We start from the raw sequence: 20,033 nt of genomic DNA on the forward strand, positions 1-20,033 counted from the left end.
AATCATGCATGACCTATTTTGTCTGCAAAAAGGTCTTTGAAGAAGTGATTATGACTTCCTTTTATGAGGGCGCTATATACAATATTTTGTTCACAACGTTGGTGTGTGCAGTTACCTGGAAATTCTGATAAATACATGAAATTATCAGGTTTGAGGATAAATAAAACCTTTTTTTGTTATAAATATTAATTACGATTTTGAATAAGATCAGGTAGATCAGGAAAATTGTTGATATTTTGTTGTTAAATGGTTGATAAAAGGGATTTAATGAAAAGTTAAGTGACGTGTTGATGTCCACGACAAAACAAGATGGCGTCTTCCACAACAGAAACAACACTAAAAGTTCAAATGAAAATGGAGCATATTCGAACTGCACTTACAAAAGGCAGTGTTGTTATAAAGGCAATATGTGCAGGACTTCTTTTGTTTTACTTCTTTTCGATTTTTATTGAAAAAGAGAATCTTATGAATGCATTGTCCGTCACACCTGGACTGGTGTTTCCCCCAAGTTTTCATGTGTGGACACTTCTGACACACCCATTCGTAGAAATTCATATTTGGAACGCACTTGTAGGTGTTCTTGCTGTAGCCATATGTGGAAAATTTATAGAACCAGTATGGGGAGCCTTGCAAATGCTCATATTCTTTGCTTTGATCACCGTTGGCTCATCAGTTATGTCTTCTTTGGTTTATTTGTTCATCTACATGGGGTCTTCGAATATTTATTATCTTTTTGACACACACTTTTATGGAATGACCGGAACAATAGCCGGAACTACTGTAGCTTTGAAACAATTGATAGGGGATCAAGAATTACCGACAGGTCCATTGAAATTATATGTAAAAGACATTCCGCTGTTATATCTCTTAATGTCTGTCATCCTGAAACTGGTCGGCCTTGTCTCTGGAACACATCCTTGTTTTGTCGGATCAGGTAATTATTATAAAGATATTACTGTACATTTACACTTTTATTTCGGTTTCTTCGAAATATGTGGGTAACTGATTTTGTTTACATACAACGTTACATCAAACATGCATCAACAAATTGTATTCCATAAAAATAATGAAATATAATATACTGTAATAAATTGATCCTGTATTTAAATAATTCTTAATATTTCATAAAGTTTCATTTGTCATTTTGTTTTCATTTTACCATTGAATTACAGGAATATTTGTAGCTTGGGTGTATTTGCGATTTTACCAGAAACAATCTGACGGTAAGATACTAGGGGATATGTGCGATCACTTCAGTTTTGCCAGCTTCTTCCCAGAAATAATACGACCACCGATCGCAGTCTTTTCCAATACAGGTTTGTACAATACTATAATACAAGTGAGAATCAATATCATAAGGCATTTAATGAATATGCAGACCATCTTAAAATTATGTTAAGTTTCGAGAAATCTATTCTCATCATCTGAACTACAATATTATATTGCTAATAAATTTTTTAACAAATTAGGAACCATTCTCCAAATGATTTATTAAAATAATTTAAATGAGATTTTTAAATTTCACTGTAATTTTTTTTTACAGTTCATGGATTTTTGGTTAAAATCAAAGTTTGTAAGAAACAAGTAAGGAAATACGATGTTGGAGCGCCCTCAGCTATTACAATCACCCTTCCTGGTACGGACCCCGCTGATGCAGAAAGAAGAAGGTAGGGTACAGTTATTGATCAACATGGTGATTGGCCATTAACCTTCTCAACATTTTATCATTTTGGATTTGATAAATTGTATAATAATTAATGAGTGTCATACTTAATGTTTTTGTATTTATTCTTATGCTATTTTTTTAAACATTCAGACAACTCGCCTTGAAAGCATTGAATGAACGACTGACTCGTGTTGAGCAACAAACAGAATGGCCTAGCATGGATGATCAGCCAAGCACGTCGGACGATGCGAGCCAGCCTCCAAGTCTAAAAGAAGAAGCAGTGGCTGATAAACAAGACGTACTCGTTGATATCGAAGGAAGCGCTACAGGAATGACGAGTACGTGACAACCAATCAACCGGAGTTTAACGCCGGATCTGTGTGAAAAGGATATATTAATGTTTTAGAGATATAGTCTGTGCTATTTGAAGGCCAGACAGTCAAACTTACAATAGTCAGTAGACTAACATCAACTAGGCTTCAACTGCTAAGAAAGCTGAATAACATAAAAATAATTCAAGGTGCACTTTTACAGAAGTACAGTTTGTGAGGAATGTAATTCAAACTAAGATTTTCCCTCACAGTAACATATTCAATGATAATTGATATATCATTAATTAATACTGTACACTGTATGTATCACATAAAACATGTAAAAAATATTTTCTTACAGATGTTAATTAACCTCACTTTCCCTGATACAGTTTGTTCTCCCATGTGCTGGCATCCCTGTGCGAGAGTTTGATTCGAACCTCGATCTCACGATCAGTAGTTGAATGCCTAACACACTGCGCCATACACCCTTACAAGTTCATAGGCAAAACTCTACTATTTGAATCAAAGGTGTTGTATACAAACTATAGTGTAAATGTATGCAGTATACAATATTAGGTACATGATGTACAGTAACTATATCAACCAGATGGATTACTATATATTTAAATTTATAGATTTTTATTACAGTATTGATATATACAAAAATGTAAAATTTGTTTATTAACTTGATAAATATTATATTAACCAAGCTATTGAATCTAAGCAATATGTGCGAGTAAAATCTAAGTAAAAACGTGTTATTGTAAGGCAGTATGGTAACAACGTAAGCTAGGATTTAACCTGTAGTAGGCTGGCATCCCATCCAGGGAGAGGTCACACCCTGTCGACCTATTAGCAACTATGATTGAATCACTTGGACATTTTAACATTTATTTTGTTTTTTTATATTTTAATTGGGTCTTTATAATTATTATTTGTCATTTTAAAATGATTCTGGTAATAGATTAGATTATTTTTAATGCTCATAATTATACAGTACATGCATATAGATTAAATTCCATCCCTTTTGTATTTTGATGCGACTGAAAATTGTTACCCGTGTGTTGTCCTCTGTCCTTATATACAAGAGGTAGAATTACATACGTTGGTACTTGCACATTTGTTGTTTTTGTGATGTCATGTTGAACCAGTAAACTCATGACAAGCTCCATTTTTTCCCTAGTGGTCTAGCCTAACGTATTGCACACATCGATTGTACTGTACTCTCCTTTCACAATGAATGCCAAACAGTTACTGTATTATATATGAATAATATACTGTACATAAATTGATTTTTATAGGCTTTCATTTTTTTTTTTTAAATTTGTACCCCTTCCCTTATTTTGAAATTGACAACACAAGATTTTAATGCCTAAATACTGTAGTGTTAAAACATGTTGACCTTTGTTAGTTCCTCAGGAAATAAATTTTTATTTATTTTAATTGCTTAATAATGGAAAATACAAAAGGTTATGTAGCAAAACCTAGGTGGTAAAAAGAGGCTTCTTAAAGCTCTGTCTGCACTATCAAACCTTGACAAAAAAATGTGATGTGCCCATATATAGACATGATGATGTCATATCACTACCATATTTGGGCACATTACACTTTTTCTCACACTATTTTGATAGTGTACACAAGTTTTAAGGTTGGTGGAATAAATGTTGGCTACTTGCCCTATTACCATCCACAAATGTCAAAACTAAAAATAATTCAAAATCAATTAAAATATTTAAAAAATGTTTTCAAATGTTTATTCAGGCATTGTACTAACATGCGGCAATGCTATCAACATAACATAAACATGTTTTAGAATTATTCATTCTAGTTAATTTACTTGATTTGTATAACTAAAATGCTTATAATTAAAATTGAATCAAACTGGTTGTCAATTTTGTGTTTTACAATGACACACATTCATAGTTAGCAGTTCCGTGACATTTATTCTTCCGATATGATTGTAACCGTTGGTCAAAGGTTATACGAGAACTGCTTAACAGTTAGCTTCAAGGTCAAAGGTTATAAGAGGACAACAGTTTTAGCTTCAAAATTATAGGCAAAACGTTACTATTTAAAATGAAATAACTGATTGTATTTGGCACTATAAAATTGCTATGACGATGATGATGAATTGCAATAAGTGAAACATGATATATGATTTAAAAATACAATTTTCTGTGCATTTTGGGAATAAAAATGACCATAATTATATTATTTCATCTTGGTGGTGACCTCTATGACTCGTGGTTTGTCGATAACTTTAGCTTTTCGTTCTCCTTTTTCAACTATTCCAATTATCCACGCCGTGTGGCCATCGACTCGTTCAATTTCCTTGCAGTAGGCGGCAGCTTGTTCTCGTGGGAAGGCGATTAGTAGGCCTCCTGTTAAAAAAGGAAATAATGAATAAAAAATATATTAGAAAAATTTATTTATTCATACATCCTTTCTAATGATGGTGTAATTAGTGATTTAGCAAAGCTAACCTGATGTTTCTGGAGAAACTCCCTGCGTAAGTTTAAACGTATTACCATACGATGAAAACTGTTGAATAGCGAATGGTTTGGCAACGGATGACATCTTTCCAATCACTGGTAGATTGTGGATGACAAAGTTCACATCGTTTCGTTGATTTTTAACTAATTGTTTTGCTGCGCCTAGTATTCCATATCCATCAACGTTTGTAGCACCGTGTGCGTTAAACTTTCGCATCGTGTCTGCAGCTGTATAAAACAGAGAAATGATAGCAACACTGTTAAAGCTTGTATCATCTACAAACGGCGTTTGTCTTTAACAAGTTTGCCAATAACTATATACAATATACAATCAATACCGGAATATGGAAAACCTTCTTTTCTTGAGATCCAAAAGGTACCAAATTCATTTTTACTATTAAAAACCAATTCCGAATACCATACAATTCCAGAAAACCAGACATATTAGGCCAGCTTAAAAGTGAGAGTTGAATTAAAAATAAAACTTTGTATTGTTTATATTCTTCTGGAAGATAAAGAATTAATAGTTATATGGCCGAGCGGTTAAGGCAGGGGCGCCGTTTACCGTATCTAAAGAGCCAACAACAACATCGGCAAGGGTTCGAGGGCGACTCGCTCCTAGTTCTGGTGGTGGAACAAGTCTTCTCGGATAAGGACTATAAACCGTAGGTCCAGTGTACACAGTTATAACCTGTGTGTACTTTAAAGAACCCAGTTCATTATTCGAAAAAGAGTAGGGGGTTACCCCGGTGAACTGGTTCACACAATAGCCCCTGTATCAGGAGGATTACCACCTATCTGATAGGACAGTGATTAATTCACTATTGGTAATCCTTGGCCACATTGCCTAAAGACATAAAATAAAATAAAATAAAATAGTTAAAATCTGCCTACCATTGTTGTTCAGTCTAGCCATGTTATACATAGCTTCTTGGTAGGCTCTTTCTACGTCTTCAGCAGCAGCTATTGGCTTGATTCGGTTCCATTTGTCTGTCAACTCAAGGAACTGATGGACTTGTACTGCGACACTGGTTCCTAGTGGTTTGGTCAAAACAAGAACATCTCCAACAATAGCACTGTCTGGCCTAAAATTACAAAAATGTTTAATTTATTTAGTGCACACCTACAGTGAGTTAATAATAATAATAATATAACCCATACTTTGTAAACTAATGCTCTGTTACACTATCAAACTAGTTAGACAAAAAATGTGTGATGTGTCAAAATATGGTACGGTAGTTATGGTACGGTAGTTATGTGACGTCACTGTGTCCAATGGACAGCGCATCACATTATGTTGTCATGTTGACAGTGTAGACAGAGCTTAAGACTTGATATGAAAGGCTTAGGCCGAGTTGTCTGGCATGAACAAATCCATTAAGACATACGTGATAATATCATGAGGGGGTATGATAACTGTGGTCGTTCCTCCAACCACACACCATGGGTTCAAATAGGTCCTTCCAGCAATCACATCCGTTTTTGCTTCTTTTGCCATATCCTGTAAAAAGAATAGTCTTATATAAATAATTTTTATTATTTGATTTGTTAATTCATTCTGACTTCTGAGGACGTTCGAAGTATATTGATTGAAACGTTGAGAAACCCAACAGTTCTTTTCAGAACTATATACACGTAGTGTACCGAAAAACTTGATATCAACATATTATTATCTAATTTGAATATAAATCATTTTTATCATGATTAATGGATTGCACTGTAGAGTAGTTGCCAGACTATTCCATTTTTCTATGTGGGTGGTATACTTTATCTTGGTATGTAGGCACAGACTAAACACTGCTGTAAAGATACTTACTTTAAAACCCTGAACAATCAATGGAGCTATTGCGTCTCTTTCCTTGTCAGAAAACTTATTTGGAAGACCAAGTTGCATGACAATTGTGTCACATTTGAGAATTCCAATTGCATACAAGTCACCGAGCGTACTGGAGCAGGCTATTTTACCCTGGAAATTAAAAAAAAAAAGATTACTAAAAAAAGATATCTATCGGTAAATGACTCACAGTTTTAAACTGAGAAGAATGACTGCAGTTACTGCAGTATTGGCGAATGACTGCTAGTTACTGCAGTAATTACTTACCATCATATAGGGATCATCCACCAATGCTGGACTCATATTTGTGCTTTGAATCATGCTAAACCCTCCATTGCAAGGCCTAATCCCAATATGCGAGTTCTCACCTACAGAAAAAAAAGGAAATCAAATTGGTTCAAATCAAATACTACTTACACTAGTACTACCAAAACTAGTTTACGACCTACATACAGTACATAGTTCATTTGTAAACAAGACAACATACATAAAATCAAATATAATTATTATTATTTAATATTATTGTAATAAATAAATGTAGGCAATTTATGTAACAAGGCCTATTGAAATTTATTTTATATTTAGTATATTGACTCCCTCCCCAACCCTCTCAAATTAAAATGAAAAAAAAAAACAAATGAAAAAAAAACAAACCCCAATATCATTATGTAAACAAAAACAAACAAAACCTCGTGGGACCAAGCACCGGGAACCATAATACTAGTAGTAAGGCTTTCTCAAGCACTTCCTATTCCTAGCCCACAAAACACAGAACAAAGCATGAAAATCGCCATGAAGTATGCCTTCCAATAATTGTTAAAAATTGTGAACAATGCTAGGATTAAATCAACTATTAAACTATTACCACAGTTTATGCGTTTATTTATTATATGTTTTTAGAATTAAAATCATAAATTATGTGTAAAATAGAAGCAGACCGTTTGATGTGTGAATCAAAAAATCTACTTGATATCAGGGTACGAAAAGGCACCCAAGCCTACTCAAAATGAAGTTAGCCAATCAATTTCCCAGTGTTTACAAATGTTTTAACGGTGTAAACATTGACTTACCAAGTTGTGGTACAATGGATTGAGGTTGATCAAGCAAGCCCATGGTATTTTGATCTTGTGCAAGAAGTTCGTTTTCCTCATCTTTGAATATCTTCAGTAGTTTATCTGTAGAATCCTCCGGCAAGGAGCAAGCAGACCCTTTCAAATCCACAGATTTCGACATGCGAAATGACTTGTCTAAATCGTGGTCTTCTGGGTTAAATATAGGTCGTTGGGCCATTTTCAGGGTTTTAATACGTTACAAAATGGACAATTAAACACTAAAAAGTTAATAATTTTCAAAAGACGGTACTAATTAGGTGCAATTTGTAAATAATCTTGACGGTAACGAAATTATATTTCAACCACACTGATAAATCCCCGCGCTAGGGTCGGCGAGTACCGTACCAGATTCTACAACAGCTTGACCTATGCTTCCCACAATGCACCATTTTGACGCCCTCGTACGAGGTTAAAATACTGTGTAGAATTTTAACAAGCTTTTCCCAATAATTCGCATAAAATAAAACAATTTTCAGACAACATACAATTCAAAATTAATACTCTGTATTTTTATAAACTATTTTAGACCTATTCAAATGTGTAATGATAATCATAAATGTGATTTAAAGCAATAAAATGTTAATATTTATTATTAGTAGCCTAGGGTGTTCGTAACATTTATTTAGTAGCTAAAGGGGCTTCCTTCACCTTATTCCTGGATTCTGATAACATAGGGAAAATGATAAATATAGGAATGACATCTTCAAATGAATACAAATAAAAAGAGCCCAGGTTTTGATTGTCTTATATATAATTTTATGTATTATCTATGCTATAAGCGCGCTTACCTGTATTTATTTAATTATTTTTTAGGTAAAAGAAAACAGTGGTGGATTCAGAGGGAGGGGCGCACCTTCTGAAAACAAACAAAAAACACATTTAGGCCTAAAGCCTTAACACTCTTTCACTATGTATATTATTTAACATAACTAGGCCAACATGATAACTTCGAAGTCACGTCACTTTTTGAAATGTTAGAGGAAGGACCAGCTAGGCCTACTACGGCTGAGCTGAGAAATTGAAAAATAGAGCTGCTAGGTCCCCTGAAATTATAGCCTATTTACTTTATTGGCAACAAAAACAGCATAAATATAAACAATCATTTTTGTTGACAAAAGGTGATAAGATTTAGTTAAAAGAAACTAATTGCACGTATACATGAAAATATGAAACGAAATTATAAGTCTACAGGACCAGTCCACCATGCTTGGTGGAGCTAATAATTTTGAAAAATTCGAAATATGGATAGAAAGAATATAAGTCTCCACGACCAGCCCCTGCCTATCAAATTAACTTGACTCTCTAAATATCTCTTTAAAAAAAAAAAAAAAAAAATTATATTTATTAAAAAAATAATTCCGTAGAGATTCGAACCCCAGCTAGTAGAGTTGAGAGAATTCAAACAATAGGCTAGTTCACAGAGCACTACCCGTTACGCCACAAGTACACGAGCAATGAATAGTGACAATAGGATATTCTTAAACGCGCTTCATATTACGTCATTCTAATCGTTACGTCATAATTTGCATGACGTCATTTTGAAGAAACGAATCTAGTTTTAACGTTGACATAAACCAGAGGGCCGGATAGCTCAGTCGGTAGAGCGTCGTGGAACACGATTATCATGGGTTCAAACCCCATGCCGGTCGGTGGAAAAGAGTTAAAGCTATGCGAGCTTCTGTGTTTGGGGTTCACAGATTTAAACGTCCCCCTTTCCACCACACATTATGAGGCGATAACATCAAAGCATCTGATGTGTGGTACCCCCAAGGCTGTGAGAGAGCCTTACCGTGCTAGAGGCAAGGGAGCACACCATATTTTTTTTCTGTGGCTTCCCGCCTCCTTTCGATGTGGTAAATTTTATGTTTGGCGCCCTCAATTTTAATGTCGGAAAAAAGGGAATTGTAATTCTCTTCGTTACGTGTTTGGAAGATAATTTATATCTCATCGTAGTTTGGTATGTCGTGCGTTGTTATGCAAATGAGTTTGTGCAGGTGAAGTAGGAAAGCTATGGTATTGTTAGTCATTCGCTGACAACACGCCACACTGTTACATTTTGATTCTGTTAATCTTTTCCATTTTAGAACCAGTCACCACTGAATGAGGACCTGTGGTGGCGAAGCGCGAATTTTGTTGAATGACACCCCTAGATGATACTCTAACACGTAAAATTCATGATAAATGGCCCCTAGGGCACATCTCTCTGCTAACATCAAAGACAATTTGGAATTAGTAGGTGGTGTAAAACTAGCTAACCCCAATGATATTTATGTGATTATTTTTACCATATCACTAAATGCGTCTTTTTTCCTTTCATGCATTCTTAATAAGCAAACACGGCTCTCTGTGGCCTATAGAAATTTTCTTTTGTTAAAGAAAAATATTACGACAATCCCGAAATAATAAACACGGTAGTGAAGGTCGTCAAAATTCCCTAAATATTTTAGTTGACAAAACTCCTAATCTTATATTTTTGTCTGCTGTATTATTCTTTCTTTCTGTCCATCTTTTGTTCGCGTTTCTCTAAACCTTGTAAACATTTTGAATTTGAATTTCTTCATTTAGTAAATTAAAACACAATTACAACACACGGAAATAGCAAGGGCCAACTTTTTGGAGTAAAGATATGTGTATGTTTAAAATTAAAAATCTTAATTTCTGATCAATTTCACGCACGGTTCCAGTTTTAGGACATTTTGAGCATTTCAACAATTGTTTTTAAAAGTTACTTAATTCGTTGATTCAGAATGTATAGCGAATTTATGTTTTGTGTTCCTGACATGAAAGTAAATAGTGTTATACTGTATATATTCAATAGCTTGATTTGTTGTCATCGAACACTATGGCAGCAAACCAGAAGGAAGAAGAATAGTTTAATTAGAAATTCCTGCTACCCAACAAACTTGCTATCCCGCACCGTATTGAACAATGCACGCCGCGACCGCATGTAAAGAATATAACTCATAGGCCTACTTGGTACAGTTGGCCTATTGTTATGCATTTTTTGCATTATACATGGTTACGCATATATTATTAAACATTAAAGGATTTTTGACGTCACTGGGCAGTCTGCAAACCAATTTTGCAAAACACTGACTCGTCAATTATTTGTATGGAAGTCGAGTTCGTGGAAACAGCTCTTTCATATAGCGTCGTTGCAGCCCCATAATTCGTTCGTAGTTATAAATCTATAGGTTTATAGCTAATTTGTCATATGAATTATTTTCATTTTAAAAAATCCACAGAAATAGAAAGGATGGTAATGACATCAAGTGCTACTGTTGAGAATTTACATGTTTTACTACAACAAATACGAAGTTGGAGACCAAAGCGATGTCCAGGTTTTGATAAGCCTCCGTGTCCCATTCGAGTTGTAGTGTTCGGAAAGTGTGGTGCCGGTAAAAGCTCACTTATAAATAGCTTATATTGGCTGTCTAGATACGACTTAAAAAATTCCAATCCTGGACATTTTGAGAGTATAGTAGCGTGTTCACCAGCAGATGTCCAAACTACTGGTGGAAACACTACACGACTTGTGAAGTTAGACGTCTCTGACAACATGGAGTTTGTAGATTCAAGAGGATTTCAAACAACAGACATCAACGTCCGCAGATTGATAACCATGATATGCAGTAAGTTGTCTTGCATTTTTAATTTAGTCAGGAAAGTTACGGTACATTTTGGAGAACAATGGTGATTTTAGTGATTTATGATGCGCTGGTTATGTATTTTTTTTCCATTATGGCTCTGTTTTTTTTTCTGTTTAGAGGGTTATGGACAATTCGATAAAGACATGGATTGGATACCACTATGGAAAACATATTTATATCCATTTTTTTACGACTATGTTCGCAAAATGGATTTTGCTGTATTTGTTGTCAGGTATGTCGCTATTATAATAGGATGATTTTGTAACACACTTGTGACACAATGCATTAAAATACTACTATATTTAACATTATCTCTATCACTATTAATTGTTATGCATAATAACATATCACCTTTCTAACAATTGAATTTTACACAGTGCGAACAACGAAAACTATATTGAAGAGTGTAGAGCTTTCATTGGTCCTATAAAAGACGGAATAGGTAGGTACAGTATTACATTTTTGGTATAATATTTATAACTTTATAAGACGTTTACTATAATAACTTTAAATAAAAGTTAATGACGTGTTGATTGGGTCATTTTGTTTGTGAGTGACGAATTCAGTTCTTAGATCCAAAGCATTTTCTTAATTGAACAGTCAAAATTTGGATTTGCACTATATTTTGAAATAATTAACTGTATCAGTAGGACTGATATCATAGATATCATCATAAACATAGTTATCATCATTAATCATTTAGCTCTGTGCACAATATTGCATAACAAAATTTACTTCATTTCCATTCTATCAAGATTAAATTTTAAACATCATTATAAAATATTATCAAAACTTAAACTTGATTTTGGCCAATTTGTAATTTGGTTTTTAATTAGGGTATGCACCACTTGTTGTTGTTACTTCAAGAGATAAACTTGATTCTTCTAAGAAAAGAAGTATGGAGGTGAACCTGACGGCCTATGGTAAGTTAATTTTCTTTTTTACCTTTTCATGTTGAAACTAGAATATTACTACAATAATGTATGTAAAATCAAGGATTAATCTTGTGTACTATGGAATGACACACCTACTTGATGTAATTTATATCACAACCAAGGCAAGTTTTGACTGTCTAATCAACCAAGCTTCTCGATTTCAGTTGAACGAACCCATTCTCTATATACAAACCAAACAGTTTCCAATTGATTGGTTTAATCAAATACTATTGGTATACTTTTATCAAGAAATACTATATAAAACATGGAATTGCATTTTATCATTTGAACAAACAAAATCAAACCCAAATTATTTCTGCCTGGCTTTTCGAAATTAATCGCGATTCTAGGAAAAATTGTTATCTGTATGATAAAAAATAAATAATTATTCACTTATGTTATTGATATTTTTAAATTAAACCATAACATAGGTGCACACGCAGCTGTCTTTGTTGAAAATTACACAACACGAACAGATAGGGAACGAATGACTATTACTGAAGTTGACACCAATAAACACTTTGATTTATGTAAAGTGTTCACGACAATCCAGAGAGAATACAATCATTTTTTAACAGGAAAATATGAACATCGACATTCTCGTTTCCTAAAACCAGCAATCATTGTGCTGATATTGATGCTTTGTGGTTTTCTGTTAGGTAAGCAAGTTTCCATCGCATACACTGTACCCATGACGTACCTCAAAATTAGATATGAAAATATCTGTGCTCATAATTAAAATTACGTTTATGTTAAAACAATACTTTCTCGTAAAACTTGACTGACGTGACTCCTCTTTATCTCTTTACTACCAACATGGACAAAATAAAAATTATAAATGTCTATTTACTGGAACTTAGGGTGGCATAGAGCTGGTTTTAATGGTGTGCGTCGTGACTGCAGTGACTTTGGCATTATGTCGGGAAATGGTGTAAATACTATTCGACCAGGCAGTGGAGAGCCGTTCAATGCTTATTGCGATATGACGACAGATGGCGGTGGTTGGACAGTACGTACATACCATTTTTCAAATCCCATATTGGTCTTCCCCGAGTTACTATTGCATCACCATTTATATTTAGTAGGGTTTCCACTGACGTTGTGTTATTAGGAGTGAACCGGATTTGTGTGCCGATAAATATACTTATATAATTATATATATAAGAAAAACTTGTGTGTGACCCCTAAAAACGAACCCTTATGATTATTAATATAAAAAGACAACATAAATAACAAAGATAAAATCAGAACTTTTGAACTATGAAGTTTGTTTCCAAAAGGTCCTAAGGCGCTTTCTCTTCTGTACCTTACTCGTTGAACCTGTAAGGGATATTATATTGTATGGTAGGCCTAATAGTATAAATGCACGAACAAAATCTAGAAGAACAAAGTCTATAAACGGTGATACCTGTAAGCATTGATAATAATAATAAGTTATGATTATATTATCTTAAAGGTTATTCACAGAAATTCTGATAGATCTGATGGATTTTTTAATAAAAGTTGGGAAATGTACAAAACTGGTTTCGGGGAACGAGATCAAGATCATTGGCTTGGAAACGAGAAGATTTATCGGCTAACTAACGTATCAAAATACGAGTTAAGAGTTGATTTAACATCATTCAAAAGTGGTTCTCGATTTGCTCTCTATGACAATTTCAAGATAAGCAGTGAAGGCAGCTTGTATAGGCTACATATTGGTGCCTATAGCGGTGATGCTGGTACGTAGTGAATGACGGTGTGGGTTTTTTTTAACCCTTTTTCCTCTTTCGTGCCTTTTCGTTTGATTGATAAACAATATAATAAATCGGGATAATGATGTATAGGAACAACGAACTATCATAATAATAACACTGGTATTCATTGAAAATATAGGACAATTAATTATAATGTGAAAATTAAGGAAAATTATTGACGATTGATTATAAAAATAATAATGACAACACTTGATAATAATTAATGGTTGCAACGTTGATGGTGGGTGAAAAGATAACAGATAATTAGGTGCGATTAATGATAAAAATGATTATGCTAATAATGAAAATGATGTGGATACAGTATAAATGATAATGATCCTACAAAATGTCTTTTTTTTTATATATAGGGGATGCTCTGATATGTCACAATGGAGCTTCGTTTTCATCCATATCCGGCAAGCAGTCAAAACACAAATGGTGGTGGTTAAGTGAGTGTTCCCATAGCAACCTCAACTACGCGCCCGGCGCATATAAAGGCCTCTATTGGACTCATTTTGAAGACGCAAAACTGAAATCAGCCGAAATGAAAATTCGTAGAATCGATTACTTTCGATTTGTTTATATTTGGTATGCATACTCAATTCTTCATTTGCCAGAGATAATTCTGGCAATTACAGCGATTATTATAATAACAGTAGCATGGACTGTAATAAAAAATAACTGAAGGCCTACGCGATATAAAAATCCCTGTCTACACTATATCAAACTGTATTTGTCCAAAAAATGTGATGTGCCCATATATGGTAGTACTATGCTCAAATATGGTAGTGATATGACATCATCATGTCCATATATGGGCACATCACATTTTTTTGTCACATAAAGTTTTTTATAGTGTATAAAAGGCTTTAGGATAATTATAAGGAAATATTTCGATTTTTTAGATAAGATATCATGTAAAAGTATTACCTATACTTCGTTTTTTGTTTCAGTAATGAAATAACGTACCACTATAAAGACAGATTAAATTTCCCATTCATTTATTTTCATATGATACTCAACTGAAGTCGCTGACGGATTTGTATACAACTTATATATCTACCAGAGGCCCTATATTGCACACATAAAATAATAGGAATCTCTTTGGCCACATATACGTGTAGACATGCGTAATCATCTTTAAACTTAAAACTAATATAGAAATGTTAAGTATAATGAATTTACATATTATAAATTAAATATACAATATAAATACAATTTACAATGATGTATAGGCCCTAATCGTTTTTTATTATATTTTAAAGTTATAGTATATGCGCAGCAAATTAGTTAAAGTTAACATTCATAAATTAATAATTAATAGTGCACACTGTATATAGGTTATCATGCATTAGAAAAAAGTTTAAATATCAAACGCTTGCTTTTGATTCATGTCAATATAATTATGCCTATTATAGTGAGAAAAAATATCAAAAGGTTGTATAATACAATGCAGTATTATTTTTGGTTTGTGAATACATTTATAATGGTGGTTGGTTAATTTTTTAAATATTTTTTAAATTTTTATTTTTATTTTTTTTAAGTACAGTATGGATCGTCGTAAAAATATAAATAAGTATTAGTAAACACTGCCTAGTTAAGTCTATACTTTCATTTTAATTGATGCAAATTGGTGGTTTTTAACTAATGTTTTTATTCAGCGTAGGAATAATAATGCCCTGTTTCCTGTATTATGATTAATGCTTATGTCATCATGGCGAAGAGACAGTTGACATGTGCGTAGTGGGGAAATCCCCAGTGGTAACAAACCGTTACGTTACACACGCACGTGAGAAAATGTCTCCCTTCGTGATGTCATTAACGCATAAGACAGTGCATTTGGTTTGAACGATTAACAAATCCGCATTATTATTTTATTTTAATAATGTTAGCACCAAGGAAAATATATAAAACCACATTTACGTTACACAATAGCTATATTTCTAATAAATAATTCTATCATTGGATACAATACGTTCACCTAAACTAGGGTATTATGACATGGCCTATTGCTACGTTTATCTAGTTACTATTAATTAAAAAGTAAATACTTTTATATAATAATTGCTTGTTGCTTAATAAACTATTAGTATAGTATCAAATGTATTGCGTAATATTTTAACAAGCACCAGATATTTATTTCGTTTTTAATAATAATATTTAAACCAAATCACATTAGTTCATCAAATCACCCTCAGATAAAACATTTTTGTAAGAATTATACTACATTTTTTCTCAAACAATCTGCTAAACATAGAGAGAATGTATAATGTTGCAGATTTATTCTGAGCTAAGTGGGCCTACTATGAATACATTGTTATCCAAATAAACATAATTTGTCCTCTTTTTCGTCAACATACATTACAAGATGTACGCGCAATGCAAGATAATGACCACAAATAATTATTTTCCACTGAGGACGCAACGAGCAAAGGACGTAAAAGTAGGTTAACCAATCAAAAGCAAGTACGGATCACCATCCGAATGTTTGTAGTCATTTGTGGTCATTATCTTGCATTGCGCGTACATCTTGTAATGTATGTTGACGAAAAAGAGGACAAATTAGGTTTATTTGGATAACCCATTTGTCATTTGTTAATTGGAGCTCTAATTATCCGTTAATACTATCCCGTCGATGAAATTGTTCTTTTAATATATATTACTAATAGAATTAAAATCAATTTATAATACGAAGCAAGATTAGCCTCGGCCAACTGATGACGAAGGTTAAGGAGTTCTAGGTGAACTAGGTGTAAATAATCTATACCAAGCTGTGACTTTGCCACTTGACATGTCCACATTATCAAGCCATATCATAGTTTCCCCGACCATCGTGTTTCTACTAAATCTCCCGCCATCTGCCCAAAGCATAACCTAAAAAATAGACAAATAGAAAAGGTACATTAATTCTATAATTTAATTAATGTCCAGTAAAATCTAAAAACATATGACGTCATCGTTAGCGATGTTATTTTTAAAGCCGGCCCTCTAGAGTTTATTGAAAAAACTTTCATCACATCATGCGCGCACACGGCAGACGATCAAATTGTAACGAGAAGAAACTAATATAAAACTACTTTTTTTGAGTGGAATAGTTAAGTAATATTTATACAGGTTCAGGAAACGGTAAGCCTAGTAAACTTAGACTACTCATATAAAGGATCAGAGCTTGACAAGTTTAGGATAAAAAGGTTTAACTAGACTAAAGGCTAGGCCTAGGCCTAGGCCCAACTGGTTTGTTTTTTTCCTGTCCATCATGGACCATCCCACAGCACGGGCACGGGCCCGGGCCCGTCACAATATGCCTGACAGGCATTTTCTATTTGGGCCTAGCTAGTGAGAGTGTAGAAATTAGACGAGCTATTGACTTAGGCCTAAACCTACTAGAGGCCTACTACTATAAGTATAATATTGGCAAATAAATTAAAAAGTTTTAGTACAGTCATATATCGCTATAAATACTGCAAAAATACCTGTAAGGAAGCGCCTATAATTGGTTTATGGAATATGAATTCTTGACTAAAAACTGGTTCTAACTGTTGTTTGATTGTATGCGATTTCTTCTTAGAAACTTTTTTATTGCCCATAAATAGAAATAGCTTCACGTATACATCTATAAATATATGAAAACAACATATTTTCAAAAACAAAATTATTGATATTTTCTTTAATAATAAATATATATTCCTAATTAATATAATAACGGTATGCCTATTTACTGAATGCATTCTGTGTATTATTAGCTATTTTGTTTAGTCTGTATATTGGTATAAATAATGATAAGTTTAAAATTTAAAGTAAGTGTATGTTCATGCCAGTATAGAAGGAAACATGTACTGTAATTACTTGTTTGATTTACCTGGAATATGATCGGTGTCTTTTAACTTGAAAGTCATTTTTCTACACTGTATGATATCAACATAAAAGTAATCTCCGTCTGATCTTTTATCCTTTTTTAAACCAAGTTTGATTTCTCCAGTTGACTCTCTTGTTGCTAGAAAAAAAACCAATTATAGAATCTTTCTAATTAAGTTACCACATTCTATATAAAACCATTGATTGGCCGTTGATTTATGTTTTCTTTCATCTTTTCCGTTAATTTTTTGACAATTTATAAAGTTGTTTTGCCCTTGGTAATTTACTGTAAGCACAAACCAACTATGTATACTGTATTCCTGAATTTTATTTCTTTAGAATTAAGTATTGTAATTAAGTGATATAATTAGATCGTATTTATTATGTGTTGTGAGATAATAATGTCAACCAATTGCATCATAAGTGATGTAATTACTTCTAATCAATGTGTAATACTGTACTATTTCTAATGTTACTTGATTACTAATGTACTAGAACTAAATCTTTGTTTTAGAATCAGGTAGTTCTGATAAAATTATTAGTAAAAAAATGTACCACCGTTGATAATGAAATCCTAGATTAGTAATTTTTAAAAAGAGAACACAATGAAAAGTAAAATCAAATTGTAAACCCATTTTGAAGTGAAAAAAACGATTAATGTTTGCAATAGTAATCATAATTAATGTAGTGATGTAATGTTATACAAATGACAAATCATTATGTTATGCATGCAATTATGGTAAAGGAAAGTTATAATTGGAGATACATCGTTCCACGAGTGTTGCTAATGAATGCACATGCTCCATACCACCAATGACTATGGTTCTTATAACCATGTCATTTTCATGCAAACTACAGTATGGTCTATTCTATAAAGTTATGTCCAGGTCATCAAAAAATTGACGTCATCAGTGACATTGCGAAGAGACAACATACGACGCTGGCGTACACCAAACGCATCAGTTCGTCTTTTTTATACGCATACGTCAACTGGTGCGTCTTTGATGTGTCAAGTTATTTCTTGAACAGAACCTTATAGCTAGTATGTTAAAAAGCATGATCGTGTTATGATATCAAATGTTACCTTTCCACAGTACGTCTGGCTGTCCTTAAAGATTGAAAAATTAAATTTCTTTTTTGAACCCGTTTATCATAACAAGCCAGTTTGTAAAATTGTAAACAAAAATAAAACTAAACTTACATGTATCGTTTTTAAGATTGTTCAATAATGGCCCATTTTTGTATTGATTTTTTTACAAGTCTCTCTCTAAATAATATTATGCATAACAATGTGCAGATACAAAGGGATAGGATAGTATTTAAACGGGGAGATACTGTAAATCAGGATCTAATCAATGCAATTTAACAAAAACTATGAACACACTGATTGAAAACTTACGAGGTAGTTCGGGATCTACAACCTGGCCTGGACCTAAATTATCTCCTATAAGCATTCTAGTGTATACTGCAGTTTTCATGTTGATGGACGACTGTCGGTCGTTGGACTCGAACTGTCTGCTCCAAAGCTGACTGTGATAAGATACATACAAATAAATCAATATATGCAAAAGGCTAAAGCCCTGTCTACACTATCAAATTTATGTGAAAAAAAAGTGATGTACCCATATATAGACATGATGTCATATCACTACCATATTTGGGCATATCACTACCATTTTTGAGCACATACCATTTTTGGTCAAACTAGTTTGATAGTGTAGACAGAGCATTAGAATGGTGCAGTAACACTTTAGTTTATTAAGCCTTTTGCACCCAACACAAATAGAATATTGACTGTACAAATTCCTAAGCACCATACAATAGCTTTAGCGTTATACTAGTACTGGAGTACAGTAGATTAATATGATTGTAAAAGTTGGGTAATTTACTGTGATTGTTGGATTAGTTAGTAAGTTAGGAGTACTCTTAACTAGAAACGAAAATGACCATACATAAACACGTGCTCTATTTATTAGGGCTTGCTCAATTTATTGCCAAGGCTCAGTAATTACTTACTGTAAACATATTTATAGGGACTTAACATTATCTTTGTTTAATTACTATTATTACAACAACCTGTTAGAATCTGCCAAGTCACATAGTCTACGTGCGGCTATTTCACTATCGGCATTGCTTCCTTTTGTTTTCTTCCTTTTCCTTACTCTTTCTGCAATTATGAATTTTTAAAAATTACTTTTTGGTTTGTTTAGACTGTTTTCTAAACTCAAAATGCCATTTTAATTCAACTTTTCCAATTATTTAAGAACTGCACGTGACATATTTACCGTTTGTTACAGATCTTGGGTAAACACCACTATCTTGCCTTTTTCGATCATGTACTGGGGTTGTATTTGTAGTAAAGTGACTAAAAAGAAATCAAACAAAAACAGGTTTAAATGGTACTGAAGACCTTTTGTAATTTCTAACTCTAATTGTGAT

The 20,033-nt window shown here is 33.2% G+C and overlaps 4 protein-coding genes and 1 long non-coding RNA gene across 7 annotated transcripts in view; 3 read left to right on the top strand and 2 right to left on the bottom strand.

Moving 5' to 3' along the window:
- Positions 1-106: 106 nt before the first annotated feature.
- LOC140058736 (transmembrane protein 115-like) lies at positions 107-3,099 on the top strand. The gene is made up of 4 exons (XM_072104461.1): positions 107-934; positions 1,173-1,316; positions 1,544-1,667; positions 1,817-3,099. Exons 1-4 carry the CDS (start codon positions 310-312, stop codon positions 2,010-2,012), a joined length of 1,089 nt encoding a protein of 362 aa, XP_071960562.1. The 5' UTR covers positions 107-309; the 3' UTR covers positions 2,013-3,099.
- LOC140058735 (selenide, water dikinase 1-like) lies at positions 2,890-7,755 on the bottom strand. Its single transcript, XM_072104460.1, has 7 exons — positions 7,377-7,755; positions 6,574-6,674; positions 6,289-6,438; positions 5,861-5,973; positions 5,367-5,557; positions 4,464-4,700; positions 2,890-4,361 (listed from the first exon to the last, which is right to left on the bottom strand). The coding sequence occupies exons 1-7, from the start codon at positions 7,594-7,596 to the stop codon at positions 4,192-4,194; spliced, it is 1,182 nt and encodes a 393-aa protein (XP_071960561.1). The 5' UTR covers positions 7,597-7,755; the 3' UTR covers positions 2,890-4,191.
- A 3,487-nt stretch (positions 7,756-11,242) lies between these two features.
- LOC140059418 (fibrinogen-like protein A) lies at positions 11,243-14,736 on the top strand. Its single transcript, XM_072105323.1, has 7 exons — positions 11,243-11,300; positions 11,446-11,510; positions 11,905-11,991; positions 12,435-12,662; positions 12,864-13,012; positions 13,460-13,724; positions 14,108-14,736. Exons 1-7 carry the CDS (start codon positions 11,275-11,277, stop codon positions 14,422-14,424), a joined length of 1,137 nt encoding a protein of 378 aa, XP_071961424.1. The 5' UTR covers positions 11,243-11,274; the 3' UTR covers positions 14,425-14,736.
- Positions 14,737-15,742: 1,006 nt separating this feature from the next.
- The window catches only part of LOC140059416 (uncharacterized), a 32,655-nt gene continuing 28,364 nt past the window's right edge, over positions 15,743-20,033 (bottom strand). For 2 of the 3 annotated variants that reach the window (XM_072105321.1, XM_072105319.1), the window contains 7 exons: positions 19,880-19,959; positions 19,671-19,761; positions 18,994-19,124; positions 18,679-18,702; positions 17,599-17,733; positions 17,213-17,352; positions 15,743-16,613 (listed from right to left, as the gene is read on the bottom strand). In XM_072105321.1, coding sequence (XP_071961422.1) covers positions 16,467-16,613; positions 17,213-17,352; positions 17,599-17,733; positions 18,679-18,702; positions 18,994-19,124; positions 19,671-19,761; positions 19,880-19,959 — 748 coding nt within the window. In that variant the 3' untranslated portion in view covers positions 15,743-16,466. The remainder of the gene's footprint in view (positions 16,614-17,212; positions 17,353-17,598; positions 17,734-18,678; positions 18,703-18,993; positions 19,125-19,670; positions 19,762-19,879; positions 19,960-20,033) is intronic. The other variant, XM_072105320.1, reaches the window with a different exon arrangement.
- LOC140059420 (uncharacterized) overlaps positions 16,625-20,033 on the top strand; it is a 43,294-nt gene continuing 39,885 nt past the window's right edge. The window contains exon 1 of the long non-coding RNA XR_011847183.1: positions 16,625-16,865. This is a non-coding gene — a long non-coding RNA (uncharacterized lncRNA). The remainder of the gene's footprint in view (positions 16,866-20,033) is intronic.

This window comes from Antedon mediterranea, chromosome 9, assembly GCF_964355755.1.
Source record: "Antedon mediterranea chromosome 9, ecAntMedi1.1, whole genome shotgun sequence".
Taxonomy (NCBI): Eukaryota; Metazoa; Echinodermata; class Crinoidea; order Comatulida; family Antedonidae; genus Antedon; species Antedon mediterranea.

Bases quoted from the DNA above. Each gene is read 5' to 3' on its own strand.
- LOC140058736 (XM_072104461.1), top strand. From the start codon at position 310: ATGGCGTCTTCCACAACAGAAACAACACTAAAAGTTCAAATGAAAATG. The intron at 935-1,172 runs GTAATTATTATA...ATTGAATTACAG, and splicing joins TCCTTGTTTTGTCGGATCAG to GAATATTTGTAGCTTGGGTG. The intron at 1,317-1,543 runs GTTTGTACAATA...TTTTTTTTACAG, and splicing joins CGCAGTCTTTTCCAATACAG to TTCATGGATTTTTGGTTAAA.
- LOC140058735 (XM_072104460.1), bottom strand. From the start codon at position 7,596: ATGGCCCAACGACCTATATTTAACCCAGAAGACCACGATTTAGACAAG. The intron at 6,675-7,376 runs GTAAGTCAATGT...TTTTTTCTGTAG, and splicing joins ATCCATTGTACCACAACTTG to GTGAGAACTCGCATATTGGG. The intron at 4,701-5,366 runs GTAGGCAGATTT...TGTTTTATACAG, and splicing joins GGCTAGACTGAACAACAATG to CTGCAGACACGATGCGAAAG.
- LOC140059418 (XM_072105323.1), top strand. From the start codon at position 11,275: ATGGATTTTGCTGTATTTGTTGTCAG. The intron at 11,511-11,904 runs GTAGGTACAGTA...GTTTTTAATTAG, and splicing joins TCCTATAAAAGACGGAATAG to GGTATGCACCACTTGTTGTT. The intron at 12,663-12,863 runs GTAAGCAAGTTT...ACTGGAACTTAG, and splicing joins GCTTTGTGGTTTTCTGTTAG to GGTGGCATAGAGCTGGTTTT.